The sequence below is a fragment of the Penaeus vannamei genome, chromosome 2 (genome assembly GCF_042767895.1).
Source record: "Penaeus vannamei isolate JL-2024 chromosome 2, ASM4276789v1, whole genome shotgun sequence".
In the NCBI taxonomy this organism is placed as follows: domain Eukaryota; kingdom Metazoa; phylum Arthropoda; class Malacostraca; order Decapoda; family Penaeidae; genus Penaeus; species Penaeus vannamei.
Genome location: NC_091550.1, coordinates 51,467,556 through 51,480,055, shown reverse-complemented (window position 1 = coordinate 51,480,055; position 12,500 = coordinate 51,467,556). Strand labels below are relative to the sequence as shown.

Genomic DNA, 12,500 nt, shown 5'->3' with positions numbered 1-12,500 from the left:
ATTTACATATACAATATCAAAAGGAAGACTTTTAATGCATTAAAATAAAGAAAAAATAAATAATAACAATACACAAATACATTTTTTCTTCTTCAAAATATTGAAAGACACTTCGTAAAGCAAGCAAGCTAAAAATAAATATCACTTTGTTCGGGAAGGATGCAATATTGCAATATCCATCCTAGGGTTACAAAGAGAATTTGTTCAGATCATTACAGGCACCTTTTGTTTGACTGACTTCAGCAACTTTTTTACTGATTAACCTGTTAAGGCACTTGTCCACTACTGCATTTAAATCTCCCACTTTAAACTATTTTTGCATGATGCTATAAAAGATATTCAGTATTACTTTATCTATGAAAAATCTGTTGTTACTACCATTGTTACTATGTGAAGTAAATACTCCTAGTTCTATCAAATATATGAAAGGCATTTGTACATTCTCACTTGCTTTGATCATAACTATTTCTGTTTAAGAACATAAAATGAAACCTAAAGGCATTGATTACAATATTCTCGACAAATGCAACACCACAAATCCTCAAAAAAGTTTAATGTATCTGAGAAAATTAGTTTCAGGGGCATTATAAACTTATTTGCTAAGTTAAGCTAGAATCTTGTTTGGAGCTGTGATTATATTTACCACCTGAAAAATTAGATTTTAAGTTGAGACTGAAAATATAGCAAAGCTGCAGGATGTTCGTGAAACTATCCTGGCAAGCTACATTAATCTTTACTGCTTATCTAAAATGCTTGTGTTTATTATCAGTAAGTTGTTTCTGAGCAAGTTGTTTCTATATTCGGACGGATACTGTTGCAGAAAATGAAATTTCAGTCAAGATATATCTGAGCATATGAATCATAAATATGAGCTGGTATTTTGGCCTTCTTCAATATTGCACAAATATTAAACATCCTAGATTATATTAGAAAACCCTGAAGGATTACCTTGATGTTTGACCTGTATTAAAAATCACTAATAAAAATTGTGGCACATGGTAATAAATATATAAGTGGACCATATGAGGGAATAAACCCCTCCCTCTCCCAAAAAGCCATAAATTACCATTAATTATCATACTTCATCCTTAAATGGCACAAATTTGACTTTCTACATACATTATAAATCTTCATAAGAATTTCTTACATTATTCTTATCTGGAAGCTTCTCATTACTGTCACTACAAAGTAGAGTATGATATACCCTAACAAATGTGTGTGCATGAAATACAATAAGTATAACATACACATATGTATGTTATTACTTCCATCATGCATGTTTTTTCCTTCTTTTACATTATATAAAATACAAAGCACTTTCATAACAAAAATCTAAGATTAACCCACTGGTGACAAATGGCATAGTTTACATTCCATGTCCACTATAATTTTAATTGATTAATTATCTTTACACACTGGTGGCACCACAAGTGCTTAGTTAACAAGGAGACAACTGTTAAATCTGTCTTTTTCACTTGTTTACCCCTATTCATGATTTTTGGAAAGATGATTTTTTTTCATTATTATTGGTATTTAAAACTTATAATAATCATAAATGTCATTAATAATGATACCCATATTAATGGCATCAGAAAAAAAGAAAATTCAAGGAATGGGGAAATCATGTGTGGACACTATGGCACCTTACTAACTGACTCCTTGGTGGTTTAGCACTTGTGGAGCCATCTGTGTGAAATAATATTAACAAAACACAACAGTGGACAGTACATGAATATGTGACCCATAGGTTACGATGTATGGCAATGTATATGTATATACTAAAGTGTAGGTAAACAATTATATACAAACATTTGATGCTCATAACATTATGAATAAGAAACTTGTGAATAGAGTTTATTAATAATGAGACACTAACTATCCATTTCTAGAAGAAGCTGAGCAAAGACTAGCCATGGCTATGTTTTCCAAAGGAATTAATTATGATATCAGATCTCTTTAAATATTATAAATAGGCAGTAATTCCTCTCAACATCTGACCATGTGCTAAAAAAAGCAATGAAAATCTAAATACCAGAATCTCTGGTAACTAACTACCTTAATAGATAAAAACATTCCATTTACTTAGGTAAGTTACTCCATCCATTAAGATTCCTAAAATTCAAAATCACAGTTAAATAATTCGAAAGACCTTACAAAAACTACATTTAGTTTCTGCAAGTACCTTAAGCTTGTGGATTTTTAAAAAATAAAGTGGAACACAAAACAAGAAGTCTTGCATAAAAATGGTTCTCCAAATGTCACTTACTCTTAGTCTTTCTAAATAAATGTATCATTCAACAAGTAGTTCAACAAACACAAGATTTCTTACCGTTGTACCTCCATGCTACATGCATATTCTCAAGCTGTTGAATGAGATTTATGAGGTTTTGTTTCTGAATGAAGTGTACTATGTATGTACTATCCATAAAAGTAAAAGAGAAATAAAAATATATAACTAAATAAAAATTAATATTGGGGGGTATCGCGTTAACTAGGTAAATATTAGATTGAACTCTGATCAATGATAACCAATTCATTGCGCATATTATATAACTATATATATTTGGCATAATTTAAGAGGGAGAATTAGGAACAATATGCACTGAAACATAGAAATGAAAGTATATCTAGTCATCACTTTCTGCTTTCCTTTTATCTGCAACACAAAATGAAGCCATTTTTTATATTCATCAACTTTCTTCCATTCTTTTCCCTGTAGAAAAAATCTATAGATGTTTTCAAAAAATATTTTGACTATTAATAAAAATGCTCACATCAAATGTTAAAGTTCCCTGTTTCTGAGTAAAGGTATACAAGTGTTTTTTACCCTTTTGCTATTATTTCACATCCAACAGCATAATACTTGACTACAATCTTAAAGGAGTTTGAAAGCACAGTCTGGCCAGTAGTCACATCAACTATCAGTGCTTAGTGGAAGCAGACCCACTCACAGGACACTGGCAGATTTTGTTTGGTCGACAGTTTTTCACAGACAAATATATTTCCTCTTGCAGAAAAGTAATTTCATAACTTCAATATAAAAAATTCTGTTTGGACTACATCTGTCTGTCTACATCAGTTTGACATCTCTACAGACTGTCATATATATAGGGTTATGTTACATGATAAAAATGCATGTATAAAGTTAGTTCAAAATGGTACTATAGATGCAATTTTTTGTCTTTTGTGCTGAAAAATGTGTGTACCTATTTGTATGCACATAAGTAGGTGCAGAATAACTGCAAAGTAGTATTTGTAAAACAGTGAACTATTTTTTTTTTTTCTATAAAAGTAAAACCTATAAGCAGTTACCTCTCATCAGATAAATTTCGACTTTGTTATGACAAACACTCCATTTGAGAACTTAATTCAGTATGATTCAGCCTTGGAAAAAAGTATCCTTACCCAATAAATTTCATATGTATTGGTTCATGGGCGGGTCATTTTCAAAGTCCTTCAATTGTTTTTTCAGCTGATATGGTTCGCAGCAAGACTGGGTCAACTCCTTCTAGTGGTTCTATTGCAAAAGAGGAAATAAAAACATTGACAGTGGTAATGAGGAACACACCAAGGACAACCCAGTTGTTGATCCTGTCTGCTTTTTGGGCATGGTCTGCATCCCTCACATTATAGCGCCCAATGAATATCAGTGCGATCCCAATCATAACCTGAAACAAACAAACAAATTTTTTTTATGGTTGCCAACAACTAAACATAGATTCTTAAACAGTCACTTCATGTGCAACTTTCTTTAATTCCTTTATCAAATTCATATGCCATACCAACAAATATATGAAAAAATAATCTGATAATAATTTAACAGGAACTACAAATTCTTGAGGTGTATTCCTTTGCTTCTTAAATTGTTTGAAAAGGCTCTAAAGGAGGCCATCGCTGTAGATTTTTGATAAATATTTTTAAAAATACTCGAAAAATTGAAAAAAATCTTGTGTAATCTAGTAGGCTTTGGTAACCTACTGATGTAATATTACTGCTAATATTACTGATGTAATATTACTGCCCGATTTATTTTGGTGTTCTCTGATAGCTAGCTGGCAACTCTGTTTACCCATCGGCTGATTGCCAAGTCTGGGACTCTGGGAGACAAGTTGTTTCCGTTCTAGGAGACAAAATGTTAATAGCTCCTACCTCTACGACACATCTCGCAGATGTACGCCCTCATTACACAGTAAGGGGACACAACTAATGGTAGATGTTATTTTTGCATCTAATAAACATTATATGATAAGAAATAAATCTCAATCACAGCTGCAGCAGTTGTTTATACTTATGAAATGCCTCACATGGTCAGGTTAGGCACTGTGAAGTCTGTGATGACACGTTATTGCCATAAGTACTTTGCAAAAAGGGGGAACCAGGTACCAGCTACACTTCAGAATACCATGTGAATGCCATAGGATGCAGCAAGATTGACGCAGAGATATGAATTCAATAATAATAATAGAAGAAGAAGAAGAAGAAGAAGAAGAAGAAGAAGAAGAAGAAGAAGAAGAAGAAGAAGAAAAAGAAACAAAACAAGAAAAAATTGAGGGAAAAGTATCCTGAACTTAGGAGCCTGATTTCTCAATACTACATGTCTGTCAACATTCTTTTTTTTTATTTCTCCATAACTATTTGGAGATTCTAATGTTTTTATTTTTTGTCATTTGAAAGCTGAATAAATTTGCGATGTTTTACATTATGGATATTTTCAGTCACGTAATAGAAGTCCATATATTATATCTAATTGAGACTTTTTGTATTGTTATAATGTGTTTTTTTTTTTCCCCAAAAAACTTTTTCTTAAATAACGCCATTGTTTATCACTCAAATGACATGAAACTTGGTGGTGTTTATCAACATATATGTATATATATCCTATGAAAGAATCTCAGATTTCCGATCATAAATGATGAACTTCGTTCTCCAGCGCAATGGGCCCCCTTAAACTTGCCAGGTTAATGCTAATAACTTTTTTTGTGGTTCACATAAGCAATAAACTATAAAGTGTTTTACTTTACAAATGAAATATATGCCAAATATTCTAAGATCAACCATTAATGAAGAGATATCAATGAGTGATGAATGGTTAAAAAGCAAATAAATGTGCTAGACATCAAAGTTCAGATAGCAGTATAGGAAAGTATAATAGCAAAAAGGATATATAGGGAGGGTTAATGAGGTACTGATTAGATGAGGAGGTTTGATGTCACCAGTCACTCTGAGTGTAAAGGGAATGGGAGATTGAGAGTGGATGAGAGATAGGCATGTTTTTTTTTTTTTTTTTTTTTTTTTTTTTTTTTTTTTTTTTTTTGGGGGGGGGGGTTATGATCAGAGATTTTTTTTATTGTACTCAAAAGTTTCTGAAAGGGAGTTGGATGGGGTGGTCTGTGAAACGAAGGTCTCCTTATGAGGGGGGGAGAAGAGGGGATAGAATCTGAGGAGCTGAGGAAAAGGTAGGTGTAGGAGAGGATACAGTACAAGATGAAGTGGAACATTTAGATTGTCTGATGCAATGGGTAGAGTGAGAAGGAGGTGGGGTTGGCATTGGGGACATGGTAGAGATTGGAGTATCTGGATTTAGAATAGCAAAAATATTTGACTGGGAGTGAGATAAGGGGTAGAAGTGGGAACATATGGAGTATGAGGAAGCAGAAACATCTTGAAGAGAGGGGAGAGGTGCAGAAGAGAGGGGAGAGGTGCAGAGTGAAAGACAGCACTGGAGTAGGGACCAAGAGAAAAACCTTGTCTGGCCAAGTCTGAATCTGAGAACTCTAACTTGTGCATAGAGCAGCCCCTATGAAATACATTATGGGAGCACCACAACTGGCAGATGTGCAGGATTGTGCAGGGCACTTTGAATGATTATGGCGAAGTTGGGTACAAAGAAGGCAGCATGCTGTGGAGTGACAGTGTGCTTGGCAGGGTGACCAAAACAAACATTTCTGACATGGACATGGACATGGTGGTATGGTTGGACAATTTATCATTTACAGTACAAATGAGAGACTCACCTGGAGAATAATACTCATGGAGATGAGGACAATATTGACATAGTAGTAAGTGCCCTTTCTCCCAATCTCCCCTGCTTCTAGCACGTAACGCAGCTGATTGGCATTTGCTGTGAGTAGTGCCAAGTCCATCATTCCCTGTGCAACTGTCTTCTTGGTTGCATACATGTTCACATCTACTGGTTTCTTTCCCTGGTCAAAGAAAGGAGTATGGCCTTACAAATAAAGTATGAATGATAATAAATTTGTGGAATGATGTTTCTTTTGCAAAGATATATTAACAGACAGAATATTTCAGGATTTTGATAAAAAATACTAAATCTGAAATTTACATCTCTTATATGAAATCCTTCTTAATGCATTCTATGAAATAATACTGAGGCTTTTAAAAACTAAAATATATGCATATTATCTACAGATTAGCATACATTTTTAAAATTTCATAAGCTACTGATATTAGCAGCTACATTATAAACATACAATCTAAGTAATTAACTTCTTCAGCATCAAACAATATAATTTTGTTCTAATTTTCTTAGCCCCTTTGATCCGGATGATGTGACCATCACATCAAGAAAAACAAATTTGGCTTAAAAGGTGGGTGATGAACATGCCATCATGGGAAAATCTGGCTGCGGGCCCAGGTGACGCAAATGACTCCCCATGAGTACATAAACCTCTTGGAGGGTGATTAGATTTATTTGGTGCTTAGAAAGGGACTTCTGCATTATTCCTATTGAAATACAAGCATGGAATGTAGTGTCCTTGAGCCATGACTGGGAGAGCGCCAACTCCAGGGAGAACGCTATATCCATGCTAATACTATTCCTGGCTGCTGTGACCAGTAACACAAGTTGTATTACAGAAGATTGAATATTATGGGGGGGGGGGGGAATACATATTAAAAATTTTCTTGCACCGAGTTATGAACAACTTCAAGGGATGATATGGATCTGCATAAGGAAAAGTCTTTTACCATCTGGATGTATCAATCCAATCACAAATATGGACATCAGAAAATAGCAAAGAAGCTAAAAACATTCATGCATAAAAAGAGAAAATACCATTGCAATGGAGAGTTATACAGTCTTGTCACCGTACATGAGTGTTCGGGTGCACCCTGCCTACAAGCAGCACACCTGCCTCAGTGGCTGGGCATGTAAGCCTAATGCTCTTATTTTGAGCTATGTGATTGCTGTGAAGCAACTGGATCCAAGGAGACACTAGCAATCATATTGCTCTATCAACACCATAATTCACTTTGTTTATAAGCCCTAATCTTTTCATAAGGAAAGATATTTATAGATCACAAGTTAAGCATAACAGTCAAGGAAGGAAATATTTACATGTAAATCATGAAGCTAATCAACGTCATGGATCTACGTGATGTGATCTTCACATTATGAAAAAAATTGGTAGAAGGTTGGGTGACGTGAATATGCCATCATGAAAAAATTTGGGTGATAGGAATATGCCATCTTGAGAATTCTGATTGAAAGCTTGGGTGGCAGCAATAACTCGCTACAAGTGCACAAAGCTCTTGAAAGGTGATTAGACTCTGTGAGTATTTAGAAAGGGGGTCTTGCATTATTTCCATTGGTAAATGAGTGTGGTATGTACTATCCCTGAGCCATAAGTGGATGAGCACTGGCTCCAGGGAGGACAATATTTTCATGCTCAGGATCCTATTCTTACCCACTGTGACCAGCAGCAGAGAGTGTATCACAGAAAATTGAATATTACAAAAATATTAAATAATGACACAAGTAAAAAAATGTCCTTACTGTTATTGCTATTGTACATAGTTATAGACTACCTATATATGATATGGTGTGTATGCAATGAAAACAGTCTATTACCGTCATGATGGATCATTTCAAATTACAAATACAGACCTTGGAAAATTTCTAAAATGTAAAAAACGCTTATGCAGAAAGAGACAATAATACTGCAAGAGGGAGGAAAAGAGTTTTGACATCACACACAAGTAATCATGTGGGTCGGGCCTAAAAGCCACACACCTAATGCCCGCATTTTGGGCCACGGGTGGGCAGCGAGGCTCCCAGATCCAGTGGGTTACTTAAACAATTACTGAAAGGATACGAGAAAAATAAGAAAATGCATGGAAATGGAAAAAAAATTCAAGTATGATACGAGAGAAAAGTAACTGATCATTATCTAGATCATTCCAAAAGTACTTTTAATCCACAGGGTGGAATGGCAAGAATGCATCCTATGTCCACCCTGTCTTTTTGTTTACTGATTGTCTTTACACATAGAATGATCCACAAGTGCAAAGGAGTCAATCACTGCTCCTACCTAGTGCACCTGTTCATTCTCTTTGTAGATTTCAAAAAGATTCTTTTTCATTTCTTTATTAATACTAATATTGTTAGTAACATTATAATAATCAGTGTCAATAACATCAATATGAAAAGCAAGCACACACACACACACACACACACACACACACACACACACACACACACACACACACACACAAAATCACAAACTCAAGGAATAGGGATATTGGCTGAGCATTTGCAAAGCCATCTACGTGCAAACAAAATTCACAAAAAAAATATAAGTAGACAGTGTGATTACCTGGCACTGCTAGGTTAAATATGTTATACTAGAAACTTCTGAAATACATTTAATACTGTCTTGTGTATATACTTCAACCATATTCATCTTCTAAAGATCTTTGATATAATACAGACTGATATAATGTCACAACACAAAGGACAGTGCATAATTTCTTCCTGCCTACAGAAACATACTAGACCCCTTTTCAAGTTTTGGACTCGTCCAATCAAAAGTAAAAACATCATTAGATAATGAGAAGACGTTGCTAATTAACATCTTAAACTCTTTACACAAAATTTATATGTCTATTCACAATTGTAAGAATACCTTTAGATAATGCCACTGCATCAGTGTTACTTACTGTTTCTGATAACTTATACAGCTTTCAATTACATATAGAATTTATAATAATTCATTTCTGATGTCCTGATTTTTTGTTTTTTTGTTTTTTTATGGTACTTGCACACAGATAAAATTATTTTAGTTTTAATGTGCATTGCATGAAAATGATGGCTGTAAGTTCCTAGGTCTTTAAACATCTTTTCAACAATCATATTAATTATTCACATTATTGCCATATTCCCTATATATTCTAGATAATGGCTGCATTACTGTACAAAAAAGGCTAGAAAGATTATAATGAAATAAATTTTCCTTTAACGGGGAAAAACAAATTTCCAAACCTGCTAAAAAATGCCATTGGATGTTATCAAAAATGAAATGAAATCAGTAAACAAACAAGAGATACATAAGTAAATGAGAAAATAAAAAAATAGAGGGAAAGTATTTCACCATTATTGGTTAAAGCTGTAATTAGGGTTACACAACATTCAATGAGACTGAAAGACATTTCCTTTATGAATGGGGTTCCCTAAAATCCATTACAACACACAAAGAACACAACAAGGATAAGGTCACTGGGCAGCAGGAAAACCTAGTATGAATATTCCTATGGAGGAGGATATTAACCATGCAGAACATTTTACTGCATGGTTAATAACTACAATTATGAAATAATTTTAGAAGGTAAAAAGTTCTGTATCGAATGTAAATTTCAATAGTATAAACCCTGCATCTGTAAAAATATCATAAGTGACCTAATAATATGCATGCAAATGAAAATGCACAGCCAAATAGAAACATGCACACACTGCATTCATTCACTCATACATTCAAAAGAAAGAAAGAAAGAATGAAGAAACGATAATACTGAAGAATATACTTTTTATTTTTACTTTTTTGCACATGCAAAAAGAATCATATCCCTGGAATGTTATTTTGCTGGTCTATAGTGTCTACTAACTGTCAGCCATATTCAAGCTGAAATTGTCTATCAATCACAAACAAGAAATATTATAGAGACTTATGTCTTGCATAATTGGGGCTTAAATTGGTTTTGGTTTCTTATATATATATATATCTTTTTTATTTGATAAATAAAAAAAATTCATCCTGCTTAATTAAACATTAAATGTGTTAATACTGTACCATGGGGCATATATAGAAACCACTTCAGAAAAAATCAACATCAACATCTCTTCCTTTTTATCAGAATTTCTGTGATAAAGCAGAGCTATAAGTTGGCACAGAAATTTAAAAGCTGCCAATGACTATCTCAACACCTACAGGCTTGACAGGGTCTGTTGGTACCGGTGCATATCCACCTCTGCCCCTGCCAGGAGTGGGGCCAGAGCCATTTCTGGGACCTGGATTGCTGTCGCCATCAAAGCCACCTCCAAGGCCATCATCAATTCCATGATTTGGGTTGTTACTGCCATTTCTGTGGATGTCAAAGAACGTTAATGAAACTTATGTTCAGTCAGGCACTTTGAAGTTTAATCAAGTGGCACAAATATAATAGTAAATAGCGAACTTTTACCTTTTGCAAAATATCTTTTATGAATGGATGTAAATTTGCCTACAATATGAAACAATGCTGCTTAATGTTTGCATAATGCATTCTACCTCATCTTACTGAGCAAAATGTAAAAATTTATTACACTCTGTTCATTCATGGCTTACAGTGAAATCAACGTGCAATACAAAGAGAGCTCTGTTGCAGATCTGTTATCTAAATTCTAACAATATAATGGTTAAAATGGTTTTGCCCATTTGCTATTTTTGTATTTGATGAGTAACTTTGATGATGTAAGTCGTTATTCTCTGAGAATATATTTTCTTGCAGAGAGAAATTATGAAAAACTTAGCTGATAATGTATTACGATTAACGAAAATACAAATGAAGGTGTTACATTCAAGTTTAACAACAGTCACAGTCCAATGATTACAGCAACAAACTAACTGATACGTTGCAATCGATTACCATTATACATAGTAATGATGACAATCCTTGTCACAAACTGACAATATTGCTGTATTTTATATCCTTACAAAAAAGATAACACAGGTGAATATGAAGATGTTGCTACATAATAATCATTCTAAAAAGGATAATAAATATAATTTTGACAAAAAAAAAATCTAACAATAGTAATGGTAATAGTTATAATAACAGTAATAATAATAATAAAAGTAAAAAGAATAATAGGAAAAGTAATAATTACATTAATAACAATGATCATTATAACAATAGCAATAACAATCATAACAATACTAGAGGTAGACTTTTCTATAACTCACCCCATATCTTCAACATCTGTCTCTCGGATTCTGGCGATTGGCGCCATTTCTGTCGTTGCCATTCTGTCTCTTCTTCTTAAGTATCTTTCCTCACGACTGCTGAAATATTACAAACCATTTATATTACTCAAGTTATACATGGTTATGTTCATTAAATGCTGCCATGTTTATTTCGGCAGATAGAGATTGGCAGGTTCTGTGTTTGAGGATAAATTTGAGAGGTTTCCAAGCTCTAACCTAAGGCATTTCCTTTGCAACTTGATAGGAAAGTTGTGCAACTCATAACTAATACTTTTGTATACAATTATATTAAGATAAGGAAAAATCTAATGACACTGTTATGAAGAGAGGGAAAAGATTATTCACTGACAAATTAAATAATCTATAAAGGAAAGAATAACATCGGAAACGAAGACAAATCGGAATAAAAATGCCACAATAAGAGCAATTCCAAAATGATTGGGTAGGTGTCCCTCGGTATGGAAATGTGGCGACTGGGTGGTTTTGGGGTAAAGGCCCTGGCTTAGGATTAATTTGGTTCATACAGTGATGTTTGTGAATTTCCAATAATTCCCCCTAGGTTTTTGGCTGGAGTAAAGGGGACTTACAGTTCTATGCTTAAAGAAATTGTGGAATCCACTCTTCGAAGTGCAACATCCTCTACTAAGGAATAGTACCACAAAAAATCAAGTATTGTACCAAATGATAAGGAAACTCTATTTTTGAAACTGACAGTCCTTAGTTACATTTAGACTTCCTGCAATCGTGAAGAAAATAGCATAAGAAAATTGTGTCAAGAACTGATTTACATTACACAATATCTTTAAGCAGGTGACTGTTTGTTACAGAGGGGTGCTATTACTTCATAAACAATTATCATTGCTTTCAATTTCCTGTACTGGCAATTTACAATGGGAAACAACAGCTTCACACATATTACACTGATTAATTGTTAGAAAAATAATTACAAAATCGGTATAGGTTACCAAAAGTGACGTGCAGCAATAGAAGGAAATGGAAAACACAGTCTTATAAAGCAAAAGAAACAGAATATGAAACAACATAGCTTAAGCTTCAATGGCCTCATTTTTAGAGGTAAATGACAAAAATGTCCACTGCATATCACAACCACAACACCCTCACACAGCCTGAGTTCTTAATGTCTGTTTTTTATAGGCTGACACCAGGTACTAATAAATGGGGGATAGAGAGTGTCTTTCCCCCTTGCTACAGAATAAATAAAAGATAAGAAATCTTAGGTTG

The 12,500-nt window shown here is 33.9% G+C and overlaps 1 protein-coding gene across 4 annotated transcripts in view; it reads right to left on the bottom strand.

Annotated features, from left to right (window-relative positions):
• The window catches only part of LOC113802837 (ninjurin-1), a 14,795-nt gene that overhangs the window by 1,069 nt on the left and 1,226 nt on the right, over positions 1-12,500 (bottom strand). For 3 of the 4 annotated variants that reach the window (XM_027353476.2, XM_070134829.1, XM_027353478.2), the window contains exons 2-5: positions 11,238-11,336; positions 10,224-10,377; positions 6,015-6,203; positions 1-3,668 (exon numbers count right to left, since the gene is read on the bottom strand). The exon at positions 1-3,668 is cut by the window's left edge and continues 1,069 nt beyond it. In XM_027353476.2, the coding sequence (XP_027209277.2) occupies positions 3,447-3,668; positions 6,015-6,203; positions 10,224-10,377; positions 11,238-11,336 (664 nt within the window). In that variant the 3' untranslated portion in view covers positions 1-3,446. The remainder of the gene's footprint in view (positions 3,669-6,014; positions 6,204-10,223; positions 10,378-11,237; positions 11,337-12,500) is intronic. The other variant, XM_027353477.2, reaches the window with a different exon arrangement.